This window comes from Lobosporangium transversale (genome assembly GCF_002105155.1).
Source record: "Lobosporangium transversale strain NRRL 3116 chromosome Unknown BCR41scaffold_103, whole genome shotgun sequence".
Lineage (NCBI taxonomy): Eukaryota > Fungi > Mortierellomycota > Mortierellomycetes > Mortierellales > Mortierellaceae > Lobosporangium > Lobosporangium transversale.
Genome location: NW_019029081.1, coordinates 898 through 19,362, shown reverse-complemented (window position 1 = coordinate 19,362; position 18,465 = coordinate 898). Strand labels below are relative to the sequence as shown.

Genomic DNA, 18,465 nt, shown 5'->3' with positions numbered 1-18,465 from the left:
TAACCCGCATATCTATTTTATCATATTGGACAGATTAATATTGTCACTTATTCACTATGAGCAAAGAGAAAAGAAAAAAAAAAAAAAAAAAAAAAAAGTGAAAGGAAAAAAAAGACCTTGCTCACAACCGCCGAGTTCTTGCGTTGGGATATGCACTTCTTTTATACATATAACAATATCAATAACTATACCAAAAACAGCTCTTGCTTTTATTTTTTGTTTTGCTTTTTTGTGTGCGTATACGTATGCGTGTGTGTACGTCTGACTTTAGGAAAAAAAGATATTTATGGAGAAATGCGACACACATGAACTGTAGAAGCTGCATTACGTGTTTTACAGACTTTAACGCAGCATTGATTCAATCTTTTTTTATCATATTCGTTTTTATATTTTCCCAAATCCTAATGGTTCGTTCTCAGAAACAACAACAACAAAAAAAAAAAAAAAAAAAAAAAAAAAAAGGCCGCGATCTGCGACGACGCGGAAGACTTGCTCAGAAAAGGATGCTACAACAAACTAAATAAATAAAAAGAAAAGCAAAAAGGTCATGTGGCTCAAGGCTCGGCAAAACAACAACAACAGGGACTCATGAACTCATTTTCCTCATCCTTTCAAGTAGTTCTTGGATAGTGGTAGCCGAATGCAGTATATATATTTTATGGTATGTCTATACTATAGACATATAATGTAGTTCGACTGGAAATCACTAAAAGACTCTTTGTGCTGTTCATTACAGCCAATACATTTTTGATCCGCTCAACTTTTCTGCCCGAACCTTTCTTACTCCTTTGCCCTTTATAATTGTTACTCTGTTCTAGTTCTTATCTGCGGCTAAAATGGCTCAATATCATATATGTTAGTGTTTATATTGCTATACTTAGTTCCTCAAAACAATTTTTTTTTTTTTTTTTTTTTTTTTTTTTTCCTGTATGGAGGAAGATGGAAAAACACAATTGATGGGTGGACAAAAAAAACAATGTTGCCGAAACGATTGAAAAGCATCTGGGGCGTAACTCATTCTAGGCATCTGAAAACTTCTTTTATTGGTGTTATTATTGCTTTTTTTATTGTTTTTTTATTTTTATCTTTATTCGTAAAAACATGAAGCAAAAAGGTCTTCCATAAGGGCCTTCCTTCTTCAATTGTTTTTATCATTACTGTTACTTCAAGCCATTTTTATATTCCTAGCAAGAACGTCATTGTTTTCTTTGCTCTGGGTTTGTACTCTGTTTTATTTTATCTTTTTTTCTCCAATCTCAGCAAGGGTTCATGATGTTCATGGGAGTATGAAGGAGAGAAAAGTATGGAAATGTGTTTACCATAAACCATGTAATTCATTTCATTATTCTATAATCTCTATAGTTACTGCTCATGGCGTAAATAACGCTGTAAAAGTTTTTTTTTTTTTTTTTTTTTTTTTTTTTCCTCGTTTACGTGAGAGCGATGGTACGGATGAATAGATTTTTACCGATGATGGTTTCTTCCCTTCCTACCACCTTTCAGTCTTTGCTCTTAGACTACAGCTACAAATATTCATGTATATCGCCCTCTGATTCATCTGCACCTACCCGCCAAATCTAGACTTTGATGTTTATTTTGAAGAGAGAAAAAAGAGAGCCGCAGTTATCCAAGTACTTTCGAAAACACTAATCCTAGAACACCAAATGTCCATAATGTTTATATCCACCATCATGGTTTTTCTGCCCCATGAGGATCAATCGATGAAGATTAACTTTAGTTTTGTCACAACTCACGCGTCTTCTTTCAATGTATCGAACTCTTCTGATACTTTTCGAAGCAGCTACAATGTTTTTATACAAAGTAGGCACCTGAGTCGTACTGACCCCAATTAACCAACCAGCAGTGCCTCTTGTCTTTTTTAAGTATAAACATCCAATAAATAAACTTTTTGTTTATTGGGCATGCTGTAAATGTATAATTATATTTTTATACAATCCTATTCTCCCGTGTGTGGATGGATATTATAAATATATATATATATATAATGTCCTTATTTTCAGTGTATCGTTTACAATACTTTTTTCTTTTTCTTTTGCCTTGCTTTATTTGTATTGACGGTTGAATTGAAGGAAACATGCTTGGTTTTTAGCACTTAGTAAAGTTTACTAACGGCATTCTCTCCTATTCACTTTGGTTACTTTCTCCTTTCCTTCCCATTCTCCCATAGAAGCGGAGGATTGACATGCAGCGTAGGTGAGATACAATAAGCTCCAATAAACAATAGGGTCATGCCATAAAAATAAAAAGAAAAGAAAAGAAAAAAAAAAAATCACTAACAACTCGATAGGGTAAAATGGCTCCTTGATTTTTTTTATTATTTTTTTTCACTCTATTTTATATTTTTTGTGCTCGTTCATCGACCACAGTTTACTGTATTTCCCTCAATTCCGCTCTTTTCTTTTCCCTCCTTCTCCTTTCCCCCCCTCGCCCCATTGTCCTAAGCAGCGGCAACCTTGTTTTTTCCGTCCATCTTTAATTTTACTTTTTAAATTTATGAATGACACATCGGATCTCGATCTTGAGCCTGTTGTTTACATTTTCCGATTTCAGGCCAGGATATGGGAGAGGCGAAGGAAAACCTTTTTTTTTTTCCTCAAACGTAAATAGATATATATAATGTACATTTACATTACTGTACACGCCATATAAACATTACGATGTTGTAGGTAGACCAAAAAATTGGAAAAACGAAAAAGGAGAAAAAGAAAAAAATAAAAAAGGCCCTTTTTTTACCATCTTAGGTCGTCATCTGGCAATTTATCCAATTTGTCTTTGTGGATCCAAATTTTTACCATATTACCGCTGCTATTACCTTTCTCAATACTTTCTCAATGTCAAAGGGTCAGAAGTCCTAACTCCTGTATACGAATGCCACATTTATGAAGTCTGAAAAGGTTATCTTAAAGAGAGATGGAGTAACATGATGAATACTCGGAGGTGAAAATAAAAGTTAGTGTGAGACCAAAAGTATTGCACACGTGAAAGGAAAAGGCAGGTTAAGGAAAAATAAAAAAAAAAAATAAAAAAAAAAAATAGACTCAAAGGGAGGATCGACAGACAGTCTTTATAATTCATTGGTGGTATAGGTTACTCCTGAGATTCTTTCTGATTTGTAATATTGTTTTTTAATGCCTATCGTGGCATTGTATCTTTGTATAGATTTATTGAGAACACATTCAATAATGTGGGGATTTTTTTTTTTTTTTTTTTTTTTTTTTTACAATTATTTTTATGTACATCCTGTGCATCTAGGCCCTTGCATCGTTGGGAGATCTGTTGTTGTTGGTGTTGATGTTGTTCTGTTGCTTTGTTGTTTACAATAACGGTTTGTTTGCTTCAGAATGAAAGTTGCTGACTGTAAAGTTGGTTCTTTTGCGACTTTTTGGTTGTAGTTGGATGGGTGTTTTAAATCCCAGACAACGGACCACAGACGATCCGACTACCGGTGCTTGATTCTCTCCTACTTTATTTTATTTAGGTCCAGTTGCTTCCCCTAAAATAACCATTTGAGAATAATAATAGAGTACATAATTATATGCACTCAAAGAGAAAGAAAAAGGAAAAAGGCTAAAATAGATTAAAAGGAAAGAAAAGAGACTTTTATTATATATTATATGTAAAAAGAAGTGAGTACAGTATATACTGCACAGGGAGTGATATACGAAATGTTAAATATATTTTACAACTTTATGCGTTTGTATTATTTATTTATTCTCTTTGTAACTTAGTCACAAAAATTTTTTATTTTTTTTTTGCTCAGGTTGCATAATGATGACTTGTCTCATTGGGCTAGATCTCCACGCTCCCGATCTGAGATCTCATAAGGGGATCGGGATTTTGTTATTTGTCCACACTAAAATGTCTTTTTGAATGTTTTCAAACAAGTTTACCAACACAGGTGTACATTTTTATACCATTGCTCCTCTCCACCCCTTGTCGCTGTATCCATACAACCTTTTTTACAAACAAAAACACACATCCAAACATTCATCCATATCATCCATTCCATCCTCTCTTTTGTCTTTTTTACTCTTCATACTCTTTCACCCCTCCCCTGCGTTTTTTTTATTTATTTTATTTTATTTTATTTTATTTATTTTTTATCACTTGCATCCCACATTCGCCTGCATTCAACTGAACATTCTCACATCCTCTCATATTTACGGTTCCCATAGTTCTTTTTAATATCAACAAAGACATCTCATCAAAATTAACGGCTTTCGTCCATTCCTTATTTTCTTGAAAAGACTGCAACTCTGTCTGCCCTCTATTATCATATACTGTACATAGAATAAGGTTTACTATTCACTCCAATTCAGTCATTTCATCATTCCTATACTTTTTTTTTTTTTTTTTTTTCCTTTCGCTTTTTTTTTCTTTTTTTTTTTTCTTTTCTTTTTTTTTTTTTTTTTGCGTTTTGGTACTTTTGCACCGCCCCGACAAACTTTCTGTCAGACCTCATTACTTTCCCCTTTTTCAAACGTCCTTCTTGCCTCTTCTCTTCTCCACTTCTCTCCTCTTTCCTCTTTTCGACCCTCCCAAGGTGCATCTGTGTTTCTCTTAATCCCATTCGTACACTCTTACTCTTGTGGAGACTGTCACACCTTGATCCGCTCTCACTCCTATATTCTTCTACTAACACGCATCCCATTCCTATTTACCTCATTCTCTCCTTCTCTCTCTCTCTCTCTCTCTCTCTCTCTCTTTTTTTTTTTTTCTTTCTTTTTCTTATTCCTCTTTCACTCTTTTCGTTATCATCCTGGGACATCCTAATAGACAATCTATCCATATCTCTAATAATCTCACTTGATTCATTACTTCATTCATTTGTTCATTCCCATTCATTCATTCATCCATCCATCTATACCTTTTTTTTTTTTTTTTTTTTTTTTTTTTTATTCTCCCTTTTCTTTTCATTATTTTCCCTCCTTCTTCGTTGTGTCTAATTCCACTTTCCTCTTTTTGAATCAAAAAAAGAAAGAACAGTATACCATTATCTTAAGTGCCTTGTATGTGTTGAAGCCAAAAAAAAAAGGGTGTCTGCGTTGTGAATATACGAATTTTACATTAAATGACTCCTAACCCTGTTTTTTTTTTTTTTTACTTTATTTTATTTTATTTTTTCTTTGCACACTTTCAACTCTCTAGAGCTCATGGTGTGTTGTGGAAGCAGCCTGCTCGCCTAGAGTTATAATGGATCAACAACAAGGATATCCTCCAGCTATCTATCGAAGAACACACAATCATTCCGCGCCACCATTTTCCCCTGGCGCTCCTGCTGAGAATACCCAAAAAGAAACTCACAGCCTTCATTCTCATTCTCACTCTCACTTTCATCCAGAAAACGTGCACTCCAATACTCATCATCAATTGCATCATCCTTCACCATCACCATCGACCACCCCTGCCTCCGTCACTAGTTCCACATTCCATTCTTCTCCCAGAACTCCAGGTCAGAGCAGTAGTGCCAATAACATCGCCGTCTCCCCAGTCCATAATACAGCACTCATAACCTCGCGTCACTATGCTCAACCGCAACACCCGAATCAGCGCCATCGAGATTTAGACCGTTTTGAAGCCGCTCGACGGCCATGGAGTAATCGTCATTATTCTTCCTCTCAAGACGACTCCATTATAACTATCGATCCATGGCCTAGAGCATATTCGACTCAAGATAACGTCATTTTGCCCTCCACATTCCCCTCCCACTCAACTAATCCTCTGGCAAGGCCCGTTGTCTTTGATCGAGGAACCTATGATGATCCTTCATGGCATCCAAACCATTACAATGCACCTAGAGACTACGATAACAGATATGAGGGCAATCAAGGAGGACGATCTATTCCTGAGAGTCGAGGCAGATACCTTGAACCCAACCATAACTCCCGGTCAAGCCCTCCTCCGAACTTTGGCCAAAGTCGTCCACGTTTGCAGGACAGGAGCCACAGTCATGATGGGCGCCGCCATGATGTATCTCATTGGAATGAGCCCTCGTACGATCATAGCAGAGATAATTGGCAATCAGACACTCGCTCACAAGGCATTAATGAAAGTAGGCATGAGGATTATCAAAATGAACATGCACCTAACAGTCAGAGGAGCAACGATGGTCGCAGCCCTTCATCCTATCCATCCTCGCAACCGTCCATAGACTCTCAACCGTATGCACGCCCACACCCGAGGCATTCGCACGAATCGCTGCCACACTATCCGGGCTGCCAACTTGCAGCCGAGCCACCATTAGACAGCTCTCTTGCCCACAATCGCCATCCTAGTGACATGGCTGGATTGCGCGATCGTACTTTTTCCAGCACAGCATCTGTAGATACCACAGAAGATCACGCCCAATCGTCATATCAACACTCACAAGCCAGCTCTATGTCCATGCGAAACATTCCATCGCAGGCGCGACATTCATCTCATCCCACGGCCTCGCATATGGCCACGAGTGCGTCCACTGGCGAGGAGTTCTCTACTCATTTTGGCTCTCAGCAACCGCGCAATATGTCGTCGCATTATACTTCAGGACCTGAGCATTCTTATAGATACAATGACACTATCGAGACTGATAATCATGGTGATCTGCATCCATCCACACGTTCCGATTCATTTTCTCAACCTCAGCGGAATTCTTCGTACCCTCCACCGCAGCATCAGGATGTATCAGCTGATGCTCAACATATCTCCAATCCCCGTCGCTCTCCACAACATCCGCCACAAAATCCTCATTTGTCCCTTGTACCATCGCCATCCCCTTTGTCACGTCATCAACAAGGTGGCTCTCCTCCTTCTCAAATCAGACAAGGCACTGATTCTGAGCGACATTCTGGTCCTAAAGGCCAGAAGACTATGCATCTTCCCCAACTTGAGAAATTCAGTCGTGGCAATCATCAAGAAGATGAAGATGACAGAAATGGATATGTGAGCGACGCAAGTAGTACCAAGACTCGGTTGGATCCTTCTGCATCGGATTCAGGTGACATGCATCACAAGTTTGGCACAGATATGCCTACAACTGTGGATCTCAAGTCTGCGATCGAGATTTGCGACCTGCTCTGCAGATTCGCTCTCCACTATGCAAGCCAAGATCCAGAAGAGATGAAGGAACATCACGATGAGCCAGAGCACGGGCAAGATCCTCGCCAGCGCGATATTTCGCAAATGATCCGTAATCTCAATTCTACCATGTTGACTGGTCTACAAACTTCTTCATCCTCAACTGCTACCTCGAGTGAAGCCAACCCCAAGACCGTCAACGGAGCACCACAGCATTCAACATACGGGCCTATGAAGCATAATATGAATGGTGATAATGACATTGAGGTCGATGATGCTGAGGAGGATGACGATGACTTTCCACAGTTTGGTATGGGACCACCCTCAGATGAAGTGGTGTTTGAGCTAGCCAGAGCCGCAACATCCATCTTTCAGCTTGCCATTCGTATCAAGGCATGGGTGGCTATGACGCCTGATGAGAGGGTTTTGGATGAGGAGATCAATATTATTCGTGGCAAGCGTTGTTTGTTTTCAGATGCTTCCAATACAACTCCACTACCCAATCTCGATACGCAACAATTACTGTTGCAGCAACGCGCTCAGGCAAGTGGGCAGGGTCAATCTACCGGACGCAACGGGCTCGAGCCGTCATCGTCAGCCTTCAAGCGACCAGGGGATGCTCATATGAACATGTCAAGGCAAAACGGGAGAGATTATTCACAACAGAGCTCCCCATACGGTTCATATATGTCAACGACGTCCTCGCAGAGCGGCATGGCAGGAATGTCATCCTATAATGATAACGGTTCACTGATTAGAGCATCAAATAGGAATGACCAGGCCCAACCAAAGTATCGGAAGCGGGCGAAGCGGATGCAACCTCCTGGAAGATGTCTTTCTTGTGATTCATCTGATACTCCTGAATGGAGGCGAGGACCTGATGGAGCACGCACTCTGTGCAATGCATGCGGACTTCGTAAGTATATTTTGACATCGTAACAAGTTGCCACAAGCCCATGGTGTTTACAAATTTTTTATTAACTTTTAGCTTTCTTCTTCGTCTTCTTTGACTCTATTTTAACAGACTATGCCAAGCTTTTAAAGCGCCAGAATCAGCAGCTCCAGCTTCAGCAACAGCAGGCAGCAGCAATTGAGGAAGCCCCCTCTGCCAAAGAAACACTAATCGGTGCATCTATGGCACAGCTGCGAGCCATCAGCGGTCAGTTCAGGAAGCCTAAAAGCTTGCCATCATCTGAAACAGCAACACCTGTGGTTACAAATTCTGCATCCAGTTCGACGACTACGATAGCCTCCAGCTTAGGCTCATCCACAGCCACAATTAATTCTACTACCGCTACTGAGATGAAAGAGGAAAATGATGTGCCCGCTGTTTCAGACGTTACGGAAGAAGCACCACCTTCTCAAGATACATGATCACTTTTTCTTTTTTTCTTTTTTCTTTTTCTTTTTCTTTTTTTTTTTTATGACTCCCAGTATCTCTCCTCTCCATTGCATGCCTTTTTTTTTTTTATTTTTTATTTTTTTTTATATATATATTTTACTTTATCTGTGTTTTTGTTGATTGTTCAGTATATCTTCATGACCATCTTGTACAATAGCATTCCTAATTTTTTTTTTTTTTTTTTTTTGTCTTTTTTTAATATGCTTGATGTATTCATAGTCACATGAGATCTCTTTTTTTGTTTTATTTTTTGAGGATAAATTTTTTTTTTTTTTTTTTTTTTTTTTTTGTATCGTTCGTTTACTACTTTGCTTGGAGAAAGACAATGTTTACAATGTGGAACTGGCAAGGAGGTTTATTGTTTTGTAGGGGAGAGGACAAGGAGGAGAAAAGAAATTGCACTTCTTAGTAGCATAGTGCATAAAGTCGAGCTTGACAATCCTCCTCAACAGCTAAATATTAGAAGAAGACATTGGATAAAAATTAGATGTAGATCTGAGGGGGAGGAGGAAGTTTTCTTTATTTTTTTGTATTTATGCATTATGCATCGTCGTCAGCGTCAGATGAGGAGTCGCTTTTCTTTTTCTTTTTCTTTTTTTCTTTTTTTTCTTTGTTCCATGACGATATTATGGACTTACGTTCGAGACGATTACCCATGAGTGGATTAATCAATGTTGCGGGACAAGAGCCTTGATGAACTAATTCACCAAACCAGCTATCAAATCATGAAAAAGTAATTTAGAAAAAAAAAATGTGTTTTTTTTTTTTTTTTTTTTTTTTTTTTTTTGGAAAGATCCAGAAGAAAGGGAAAGAATATATATATATATATCTGTATACCTCTTGATCCAGAAACGCTGATCTCCATATAATCCTCCCAAGGAACTAAAAGCTTCACGGAATCGGTCGACGTTGGTACCATCGATCAAGACCAATTCGGATCCACAGGCGATACAGACCTGAACAGCTTCTTGATAAGTTAGAGGAGATTGAATCAAAAAGGATTGCATATCGGGCAAATAGACTAAATTTCTCTTTGGACAAGGGATCGGATTGAGTGTAGAACCAGAAGAAGAGGAACAGCCCTTTTCGTCCGTTGTTCCGTAGTGTTGCTGTTGCTGTTGGTGCGAAGAACTGTCTTGTAATGCGAAATTGGTATAGGGCTGAAATTGGCCTCGTTCACCACCTTGACGGGAGAGACGGCCTCCTATTTGAGAGTTCCATTCAAGATGACTAGTTTGATTAGGTTGTGAGGGAGAATGCGTTTGTGGATGTAATACATTATGGTTGTAGTGGTTGTTATGATTGTTATTGTTGTTATTGTTATTGTTATTGTTGTTGTTATTAGTATTGTGATTATTATGATTTGGAGAGGAAACAATATGAGAAAAGACGTTGCCACCTTGCACGGGAGTTGACGAGGAAACAGTCAAGACCAAAACCAAGACAGAGACGACGGAAGTAGCAAACGAGAACTTCATTGTGTTTGAATAAAAAATAGCAATAACAATAACAACAACAATAATAACAACAACAACAACAAAAAAAAAAGCTAGGAAGAATTGATAGGAGAATATGAAGAAAGAATTAAAAAAAAAAAAAAAAAAAAAAAAAAAAAAGTGTTGCAGGGTCAAAAAAGAAAGAAAAGGTTGGGAATGAAACAGAGACGACTTTTATATGAACAGCTGTTTGTGACTTTTTTTTTATTTATTTTACTTTGGTCCTTTGGAGGTCCCTTTTGTCATTTGTACAGGTTCCTTTGAAATGATTCGATTGCAAAATAATAAAATAAAAGTTAATAAATAAAGTATAGAACATATTGTTTAAAAATGTAAAAATGTAAAAAAAATGTATAGAGCATTTTATACGCTTTGATTGCACACCGCTATTCGCACGGGCAGAGCACAGCCACGAGCCGTTGCGACGTGATCAGCGATTATACACATTACATTCTTTAGCCTTTGGGTCTTTGGACAAGAAGAATGTTTTTCTTTTTTTTTTTTTTTTTTTGTGCTTTCATGCCCAACGCTCAGGCTTAAATGATAATAGATATAAGCTGTACTTTTTTTTTTTTTTTTTTTTTTTTTCTGCCTCTTTCTTTTTTTGTCAATTTTTTCTTTTTCCCTCCTCCTTACTTGCCAAGCTTCTTACGCAAGGCTCGAGTTCTCTTGCGCAACTTCTTATATTTGTGTTTCCGCATCTTGATACGTCTTTTACGAAGTACACTCGTCAAGTACATTCCATTTTCGTTATTCAAAAGTGGATCCAGAATGGCTTCCGCTTCTACTGTGGCCACTGATCTTATTGAATAGTTATCATCATAACAAAAGATTTGAATTTTTGATGGTGCCTTCTTTGTTTCAGACTCTTTCTGTTCATTCGCTGTCATAGATTGGTGCTGGTGGCGGTGCTGGTCTGTCTTTTGTGTTTTGTTTTTAGAAGATGGAGTGTTCATGCGCCTAAAAAGACGGGCTGCTGCTTCCTCAGCTTCTGCTTTCTGAGCCAATTCCAATTGTTCAAAGTAACTCATCCTGTCATGTTTGTCCTGCATCATCCTCAAAAACTCATCTGCAGCTTGATCTGCATCCGTTAGAGTCGGAGGCAAACTTGCCCAGGCAGTTGCTGTAGCGGTCACGGGTGATGAAAGCGAGGGTAGTGATAGTGATGATGATCCAATTGAAAATGGATGCAGTGTAGAAAAATAATTGGTCAAGTCCTCAACAACTGCATCTATTGAACAGGGAAAAAAAAAAGAGCAATATTAGCAAAAGTATCCAAAAGGGTAAGAATAACTATTATGGCAATGGATAGTCGTATAACTTGAACTGCATTTCCTTGCATCATGACCATGAGCCTATTAGATATGATCACGAGCTTAGGATAGAAAATAGAGCCAGTGGATAGGAATGAATAGGGAAAGAGATAATCAAGAGTGTCCTTTTCAATTGGGCGGGAGGCCCAGAAAATAAAAATTAACGTCGCTCCCTCTAAACAAGGAGAAGGGGAAGGAAGAGGAAGAGAGGAGAACTTGCCTTCAGGGTCATCATCGTTAAACAGGCCGTTGTTGCTGGCAAACATGGGACCGTTGGTAATACCCAGCAGAGGGCGATGCAATGCAAAGAATGAGCCATGAGCAAGATCGACTTGTTGTAACTCAAACGAGGCATTGACTGGTTTCTCATTTGGACTGATGGGTTCCACTTCCGAATTGTTGCTGTTGTCATTATCTCGACTGGAGGATGAGGAGGACTGATGACGGATGGCATTTAAACCAAGGGAAGGATTGCGCAAGATGTTGTTATTGCAGTTCTTGGTACCCCTCAGGGCAGACACGGGTTGTGCAGCCCGCTTGGCAAGTCTTGCAAACATCAGAGTTTTGTCTATGTAATGTGTAAATGCGTTTTTTTTTTTTTTTTTTTTTTTTTTTTTTCTTTTTTCTTTTTTTTATAGTAAAGAATTCAGAGATGACAGACGATGTAGAGAAATAAGGATGGAAGGGGGTAAAGAGGATTAAAGGTGAGCTAATTGAGAGGGAACAAGGACAATTTGAAGAATGCTGCACATCTCGTGAAATGTGTTCCTTAGCTTCTACGCTTTTAAGGTTGGGGTATGAATTTTGTCATTCTAAATCACGTTTCCTTTATGATACGTAATGCATACCATATTCTAAGGGTAGCATACGTATTCGTGATACTACGTAAACACTCTAAAAATCCGTATAGAGAATGCCCTCGAATTTCCGTTTTTGAGACACACAATACAAAGAGGCACAAAGGATGTGATCGATCGGTTCTTTTAGAAGTCACCAATCCCTCATTAACCTCCATCCATTCGTCCATCCTTTCCAAGCTAAAAAAAAAAAAAAAATAGCCGGGAAGAGAGGAGAGTGAAAGAAAAGAAAAAGAAAATAAAAATAAGGGACAAAGAGAAGCAGACGCAATTTACTCTGCCCAGTCTTTGTTTTTTCCTTGCGTAGGTGTGTTAAAGCAAACCAAAGAGACAAAAAAAAAAAAAAATTATGCAGCTACTACAACAAACCAAAAGTTTTTGTCATTTGGACCAATGACTAAACATCAACTATAAACAACATTGAATTGTCTCCTCTCTCTCAGCTGCTCCCACAGAAAACCACCTTCTTTCTTTTTTTCCTTATTTCTTTTTTTTCTTTTTTAAAAAAAAAAGCTCATCTTGTGTTGTTTGCCATGTGAACACTTTCTTTTGTTTTTTTTATTTTTTTTATTGACCATTTTTACAGCCCACTGTTTATTTATTATTATTATTATCGATTGGCCTTTTTTTCATTTCATATATTTTTTCCTGCCAATTTTTAACCATCATTTATCCATTCCAGGATCCAATTCATCTCCATCAGCAACTTCATTTAGGATCTTTCAGGAAGACAGAAAAGAGCAGAAACCGGTGAAGGAGGAAAAAAAAAAAAAAAGCAAAAAAAAAAAAAAAAAAAAAAAAAGAGTTCAGTCGCACAGAAAAAAGAAAGCTCCAGGAACGAGTTGTTATTATTGGATTCGCAAAAGGGGAGTGTATCCGCCTCTCCACGCCCAGCAGGAGCTTGCATTCCTCCTCTTTTGCACAGCACAAGTGACGAAAGGTGATCACTGAGGTACAATGAGCCTGACGACCACACGGGCGCCACGTTCAGTACGAGAAAGAGGCTGCAGTAGAAGTGGCGGGAAACGACAAACCAATTGGGCGGAATTCTATAAGAACGGGCCTCCCCAGGAAGTCATTGTAATCGAAGATGATACTCCACCACCTCCGTCTTCTTCCTCAGCTTCATACTCGCACTACCAGCGTCATCAACAAGTTCCTGGGAGTGGCAGTAGCAGTAATAGCAACAGCAGCAGCAATGGTTACGGTGGTGGTGGCGGTGGCAGCACTCGGAGCAGCTATCATCGGGACAACCATCATCCCCCTCTTCCTCCGCAAGCGTCTCATCAGCAGCATGATTCTTCGACCTCTTATCCGTTGAGGGCTTCGCCACGATCCTATGCGATGCCGCCACCATCATCATCCTTACCACACCATGTCAGTCATACCAGCTCAGATCACAACCATTCCTCAAATCACCAAACCGGTTTTGAGGGGAGTCATGATGGCCACTATCATCATCCCTCTATTCTAACAGCGGTGGCGCCCAGCATGCTACTAGAGCCTTCAAGTAGGACATCAAGACGGCTTAACAAGAGACCACCTTCCGCAGAACTGGTTCCCCTTGGATCCAATGGATCATATCCTCATCCATCATATCAGCACTATCAACCTTCGCAACAACACCAGCAACCTCTTTATCTCTCACTTTCTGGTGATCATGATCCATACTACTCGGGTTCGTCGTCTTATTCGTCAGCATATCATTATCCACCCCCATCATCACCCCAGCGCTACCATCAATCACATCATCATTATGATCACTACAGCCGCCCTTACCAATATTCCAGTTCTAGGTATCCACATGACTATGGAGATTCTTCAGAGTTGACAGCGCCGGATACGATACCGCCGCCCAGAAAAAGGAGAAAATCAAACTCGGCTGTCAAATATATTGCACCCCCTTCACATCAGTCGTCCACTTCACAGAATGGCCATGGATATTCTAGTGGAGGCGGAGGTTATTATCATCAACAGCATGAGCCTGTTGCGGCTAAAGTTCCGCCCGCATCTAGTCGAGATGTAAGTTTTTATAAAAAGCCAAAAGCCAAAAGCCAAAACTAAAAAAAAAAAAAAAAAAAAAAAAAAAAAAAAAACCTTGTAGCTGTTTTTAACGTGTAAAGAAGCTTTCTATTGACATTGATTCTGACCTTGACTTATGGCTTTTTATTGTTATTATTATTATTTTACTATAGCCTCCAGCAACATCTACTCCTTGGGATGATAAAGAAGGCCATTACATTGTTGTTCCTAATGAAGATTTGACTCCTCGATGTAAGTTGAATCTTTATATAATATCGCGTTTGTTTTCCCTACATTCCTTAACTCGCTTACTTTCTATGCGGACAAAAATATATGGAGAGATATCCCAGAAGTATTTACTTTTTTATTTTTTTTTTTCTTAAAAAAAAAAAAAAAAAAAAAAAAAACAATGTTACATCAGACAAAATCATTCGTCTCTTGGGACAAGGAACGTTTGGAAAGGTTGTCGAATGTTTTGATCGTGAGACTGGGAAACATTGTGCGATTAAAATCATTAGGGCTGTTCAAAAATACCGGGAGGCTAGCAAGATTGAGGCTCGTGTCTTGGATACGCTTAAGCAACATGATCCGCAGAATCGATAGTAAGTCTATGTTCTACAGTATTTGTAACTATAGTCTTTTTCTCTCTCTCTCTCTCTCTTTTTTATTCCTTCTTCTTGAATGACACTATACTAATGAAATGTTACTGACTTTTTTTTTTTTTTTTTTTTTTTTATCATAAAAAAAAAAAAAAAAGTCAATGCTTGCATCTGAACGAATGTTTTGACTATCGAAGGCACGTTTGTATGGTGTTTGATCTTCTTGGTCAGTCGATCTATGACTGGCTTAAAGACAATGCGTTCTGCCCTTTTCCACCCAATCAAATCCAGCATTTCGCACGACAATTGTTCAATAGTGTCGCATGTAAGTCTGAAGTGGTAGAGATAGAACCATGAGGAATAACAAAAAGGTTCTTTCTTTTTGTCCACATTCATGTATTTAACATTGTACAAAGCATGGAAATTTCTTTTCGTTCCGCGGAGATTGGGGCAAAAGCAGCTGATTAAGACATTAATGAGCACTCACATGTTGCATTTTTTTTTTTTTTTTTTTTTGATTACTTTTAAAGTTCTTCATCGACTACGATTGATCCATACGGACTTGAAGCCTGAGAACATTCTTCTTGCAAATGGAGCGTATCGGCAAGCCCCGTATAAGGTATATTTATACTCTAGTCTTTTTTAAATTCACTTTTTTTTTTTTTTTTTTTTTTTTTAAAAAAAAAAGTCGTAAACTTGTACTCTTTCAATACGATAATTGCATGTTGAATTGACAATGCAATGGTACTTTTTCATGTCTTGTGTACTCCTCCTTCTATTTGTTCTATAGAAATCTGCATCGAAAACAAGGAGGATTCTATTGGATCCAGAGATTCGGCTTATTGACTTTGGAAGCGCTACGTTTCAAAATGAACATCATTCAACTATTGTTAGCACACGACACTATCGAGCTCCAGAGATCATTCTAGGTAAGATAATATAAATGATAGTGAATATTACTCCTTTTTGACGATATGCAAGTAATGAACACTAATATTTATCCTTATCGGTTTGTGGAAAATAGGCCTTGGTTGGTCTTACCCATGCGATATTTGGTCAATTGGTTGTATCTTGGTTGAATTTTTAACAGGCGAGGCATTATTTCAGACACACGACAATTTGGAGCATCTGGCCATGATGCAAGCAGTTTTGGGACCCATTCCGGACAAACTCATACGCGCATCTCAGTAAGTTATATATATATATATATATTACTTTTTCTTTTTCTTTTCTTTTTTTTTTTTTTTTTTTTTTTTTTTTTGTTAGTCGTTAAATGGCTTCAACCTTTATCTAATGAAATGCACTATCCATCTATTTATATTATATTTATATTTCAATAGTAAATCCTCTCAGAAATACTTTGTACATGGACGGCTCGATTATCCAAATGATGAGACTAAGCGAAATAGTCGGAAATATGTCAAAGCATTGAAGCCATTACGGGTAAGGATTGTTATTTTGTTTGGGTATTTATTAGTTTATTAAAAAAAAAAAAAAAAAAAAAAAAAAAGTCCCTTTACTAAAAACCGGTTTCTTTTTTCTTTTAAAAAATCCTATTCCAGGAATATGTAATCCCATCCGAAAGTGGCAGCAATGGAAATCGTGAAGAGATCAGTGATTTCTCACTTGACTTTGTGGACCTACTCAGTCGGCTATTAACTTATGACCCAGCGGAACGTATCACAGCAGCAGAGGCATTACGACATCCCTTTTTCAATTATATTGTGGATGAGAATGGACAAATCCTTGGAATGAAGAAGTCATCCTCGTCTTCATCTTCTTATAGGTAGTATCCTTCTTATATCCCACCCTTTTATCATGTCTTTTTCTTTTTCTTCTTTTTTTTTTTTTTTTTTTTTTTGCATTTTTATTTTTTGATGATTTTTTTATTTTGATGATTATATATTTTTTTTTTTTTTTTTTTTTTTTGTACTTTTATTTTACCTCAACTCGACCTTATGTCTTTTGCTCTCAGCTTTAACGAAGAGATTATTTTTTTTAAGAAAAACTTAGAATGGCTATAATATTCATAATAATAAAAAGAAATGCAAAACAAAAGCTTTATCATACATATACAAATTTATATGATATATATATATATATATATAATACATTTATATATTATTATTTATCTTTATGTATATATATATTTTATTATATAAAATTAATTATTTTTCGTTTGTCTACAAGTTAGGCTTCGCGATTACAAAAAATAGGCGTGAACTAGGCTCATTTTTTTCTTTTCCTTCATTTTTGGTATGATTCAGGAGAATGACCTGATAGAAAAAAAAACAAAAAAAAAAAAAAAAAAAGAAAGGAAGCAAAAAAATAAACGAAAAGGATACCGAGATAACTACGCATTAAAAAGAAAACAAATATATGCATGTGAAGGGAACAAATAAAAAATAGCAAAAAAAATAAATAAATCTTAATCCTTCTTCGTTCTCACCAACTTTTGCTTCCTTCTCGATCATGGAAGTGATAGACAAGAGTCTCTTTGATCTCTCTCTCCCTCTCTCTCTTTCTCAATGTTTCGCTGTCGTCTCATCCATGTCCAAATTCTTTTTTTTTTTTTTTTTTTTTTTTTTAGTCATTGTCATTATCTTAGATTTTTCCAAATTGTGTCTTGCGACGCTCAGCACGAACATTACGAGTACGTTGCATGACTGTGATATCTCTCTCGCAATAGGCCTGATTCTCAAAGTTGTAGTAAATATCAGTCAATGGAACTTTGCACTCCACACAACAGAAGCATCCAGGATGGAATCTCCAGCCCTACAATAATGAATCGATCGTGTATTAAGAATTAAAATTAGTGCCTCTTTGTAAATGCCCCGAGAATTGAAAGACCGATTTTTTTTTTTTTTTTTTTTTTTTTTTTTTGGCTTACCTCTACAGTCTGAGCACAAGGCCCTTCGATAGGTTCATCGCACCCCTTGCAGAGAGAGTTGTTCAGTTTATGGTAATGTCTCCTGCAATAGGGTGAATCACCATAGACATAAAAGCTCTTGTCTGGGAAAGGCTTCTTACAAGTTTGGCATCCAAAGCAAGCTGCATGCCATTTGCCTTGCAATTTTCCATCCTGTGCACAGACAGCTTCCTTCTCTACTGGCAATCCACATCCACGGCACTTGGGCAAGAATAACTCTCCAAAATCCTTGGGACAATACACCCGTCCATTCTTCTCTACATGACCCACAGATTGTTGAATAGGCTTCTTGCATTGATAGCATGCCAAATGGTGTTCATGCCATGCTTGACCCAATGCATAGACTGGTGATTCGCCTTGGATCGGTGCATCACAACCTGCACAAACTGCAGCTCCACGGTTTCGTGAGGGTCGATCTGAGCGCTGTGCATCCTTCTCCAGATATCGCTGGTAATCCTTTTCACAGAGAAGTCTACCTTCGTATTCATATCCATGGCGTGAAGACTCGAGTGGTCGACGGCAACGTGCACATTTGAAGCATTCTGGATGATAATCACCATGAGGCATCTTGATCGCCTCTGCAAGCTCCTGAGGTTGAATGTCATGTTTACAACCTTCACAATGTGGAACAGCACCACGACGGTTCGTCGAACGGCTACGTGCACGTCCAGAGGTAGCTGATCTCTCTCTGTCACGTGCACGCTCACGCTCCTCTCCCGTCATCACTCCTCGTTCTCGCTCTCGTTCACGTTCACGGTCTCTACGATCTG

At 38.1% G+C, this 18,465-nt stretch overlaps 5 protein-coding genes across 5 annotated transcripts; 2 read left to right on the top strand and 3 right to left on the bottom strand.

Annotated features, from left to right (window-relative positions):
- Positions 1 to 7,800: 7,800 nt before the first annotated feature.
- BCR41DRAFT_315690 (hypothetical protein) lies at positions 7,801 to 8,016 on the top strand (the record flags this gene model as incomplete). Its single annotated transcript, XM_022021216.1, has 1 exon — positions 7,801 to 8,016. The coding sequence occupies one exon, from the start codon at positions 7,801 to 7,803 to the stop codon at positions 8,014 to 8,016; it is 216 nt and encodes a 71-aa protein (XP_021875102.1).
- A 756-nt stretch (positions 8,017 to 8,772) lies between these two features.
- BCR41DRAFT_390976 (hypothetical protein) lies at positions 8,773 to 10,017 on the bottom strand. Its single transcript, XM_022028314.1, has 3 exons — positions 9,317 to 10,017; positions 9,118 to 9,194; positions 8,773 to 8,931 (listed from the first exon to the last, which is right to left on the bottom strand). The coding sequence occupies exons 1-3, from the start codon at positions 9,955 to 9,957 to the stop codon at positions 8,885 to 8,887; spliced, it is 765 nt and encodes a 254-aa protein (XP_021875101.1). The 5' UTR covers positions 9,958 to 10,017; the 3' UTR covers positions 8,773 to 8,884.
- Positions 10,018 to 10,564: 547 nt separating this feature from the next.
- Positions 10,565 to 11,882, bottom strand: BCR41DRAFT_365875 (hypothetical protein). The gene is made up of 2 exons (XM_022026187.1): positions 11,509 to 11,882; positions 10,565 to 11,206 (listed from the first exon to the last, which is right to left on the bottom strand). The coding sequence occupies exons 1-2, from the start codon at positions 11,843 to 11,845 to the stop codon at positions 10,608 to 10,610; spliced, it is 936 nt and encodes a 311-aa protein (XP_021875100.1). The 5' UTR covers positions 11,846 to 11,882; the 3' UTR covers positions 10,565 to 10,607.
- A 1,068-nt stretch (positions 11,883 to 12,950) lies between these two features.
- Positions 12,951 to 16,588, top strand: BCR41DRAFT_427050 (kinase-like domain-containing protein). Its single transcript, XM_022030825.1, has 9 exons — positions 12,951 to 14,167; positions 14,341 to 14,419; positions 14,589 to 14,769; positions 14,925 to 15,091; positions 15,297 to 15,385; positions 15,557 to 15,695; positions 15,791 to 15,953; positions 16,107 to 16,209; positions 16,329 to 16,588. Exons 1-9 carry the CDS (start codon positions 13,103 to 13,105, stop codon positions 16,554 to 16,556), a joined length of 2,214 nt encoding a protein of 737 aa, XP_021875099.1. The 5' UTR covers positions 12,951 to 13,102; the 3' UTR covers positions 16,557 to 16,588.
- Positions 16,589 to 17,370: 782 nt separating this feature from the next.
- Positions 17,371 to 18,262, bottom strand: BCR41DRAFT_315687 (hypothetical protein; the record flags this gene model as incomplete). The annotated part of the gene is made up of 2 exons (XM_022021215.1): positions 17,371 to 17,541; positions 17,657 to 18,262. 2 exons carry the CDS (start codon positions 18,260 to 18,262, stop codon positions 17,371 to 17,373), a joined length of 777 nt encoding a protein of 258 aa, XP_021875098.1.
- Between the last annotated feature and the right edge of the window lie 203 nt (positions 18,263 to 18,465).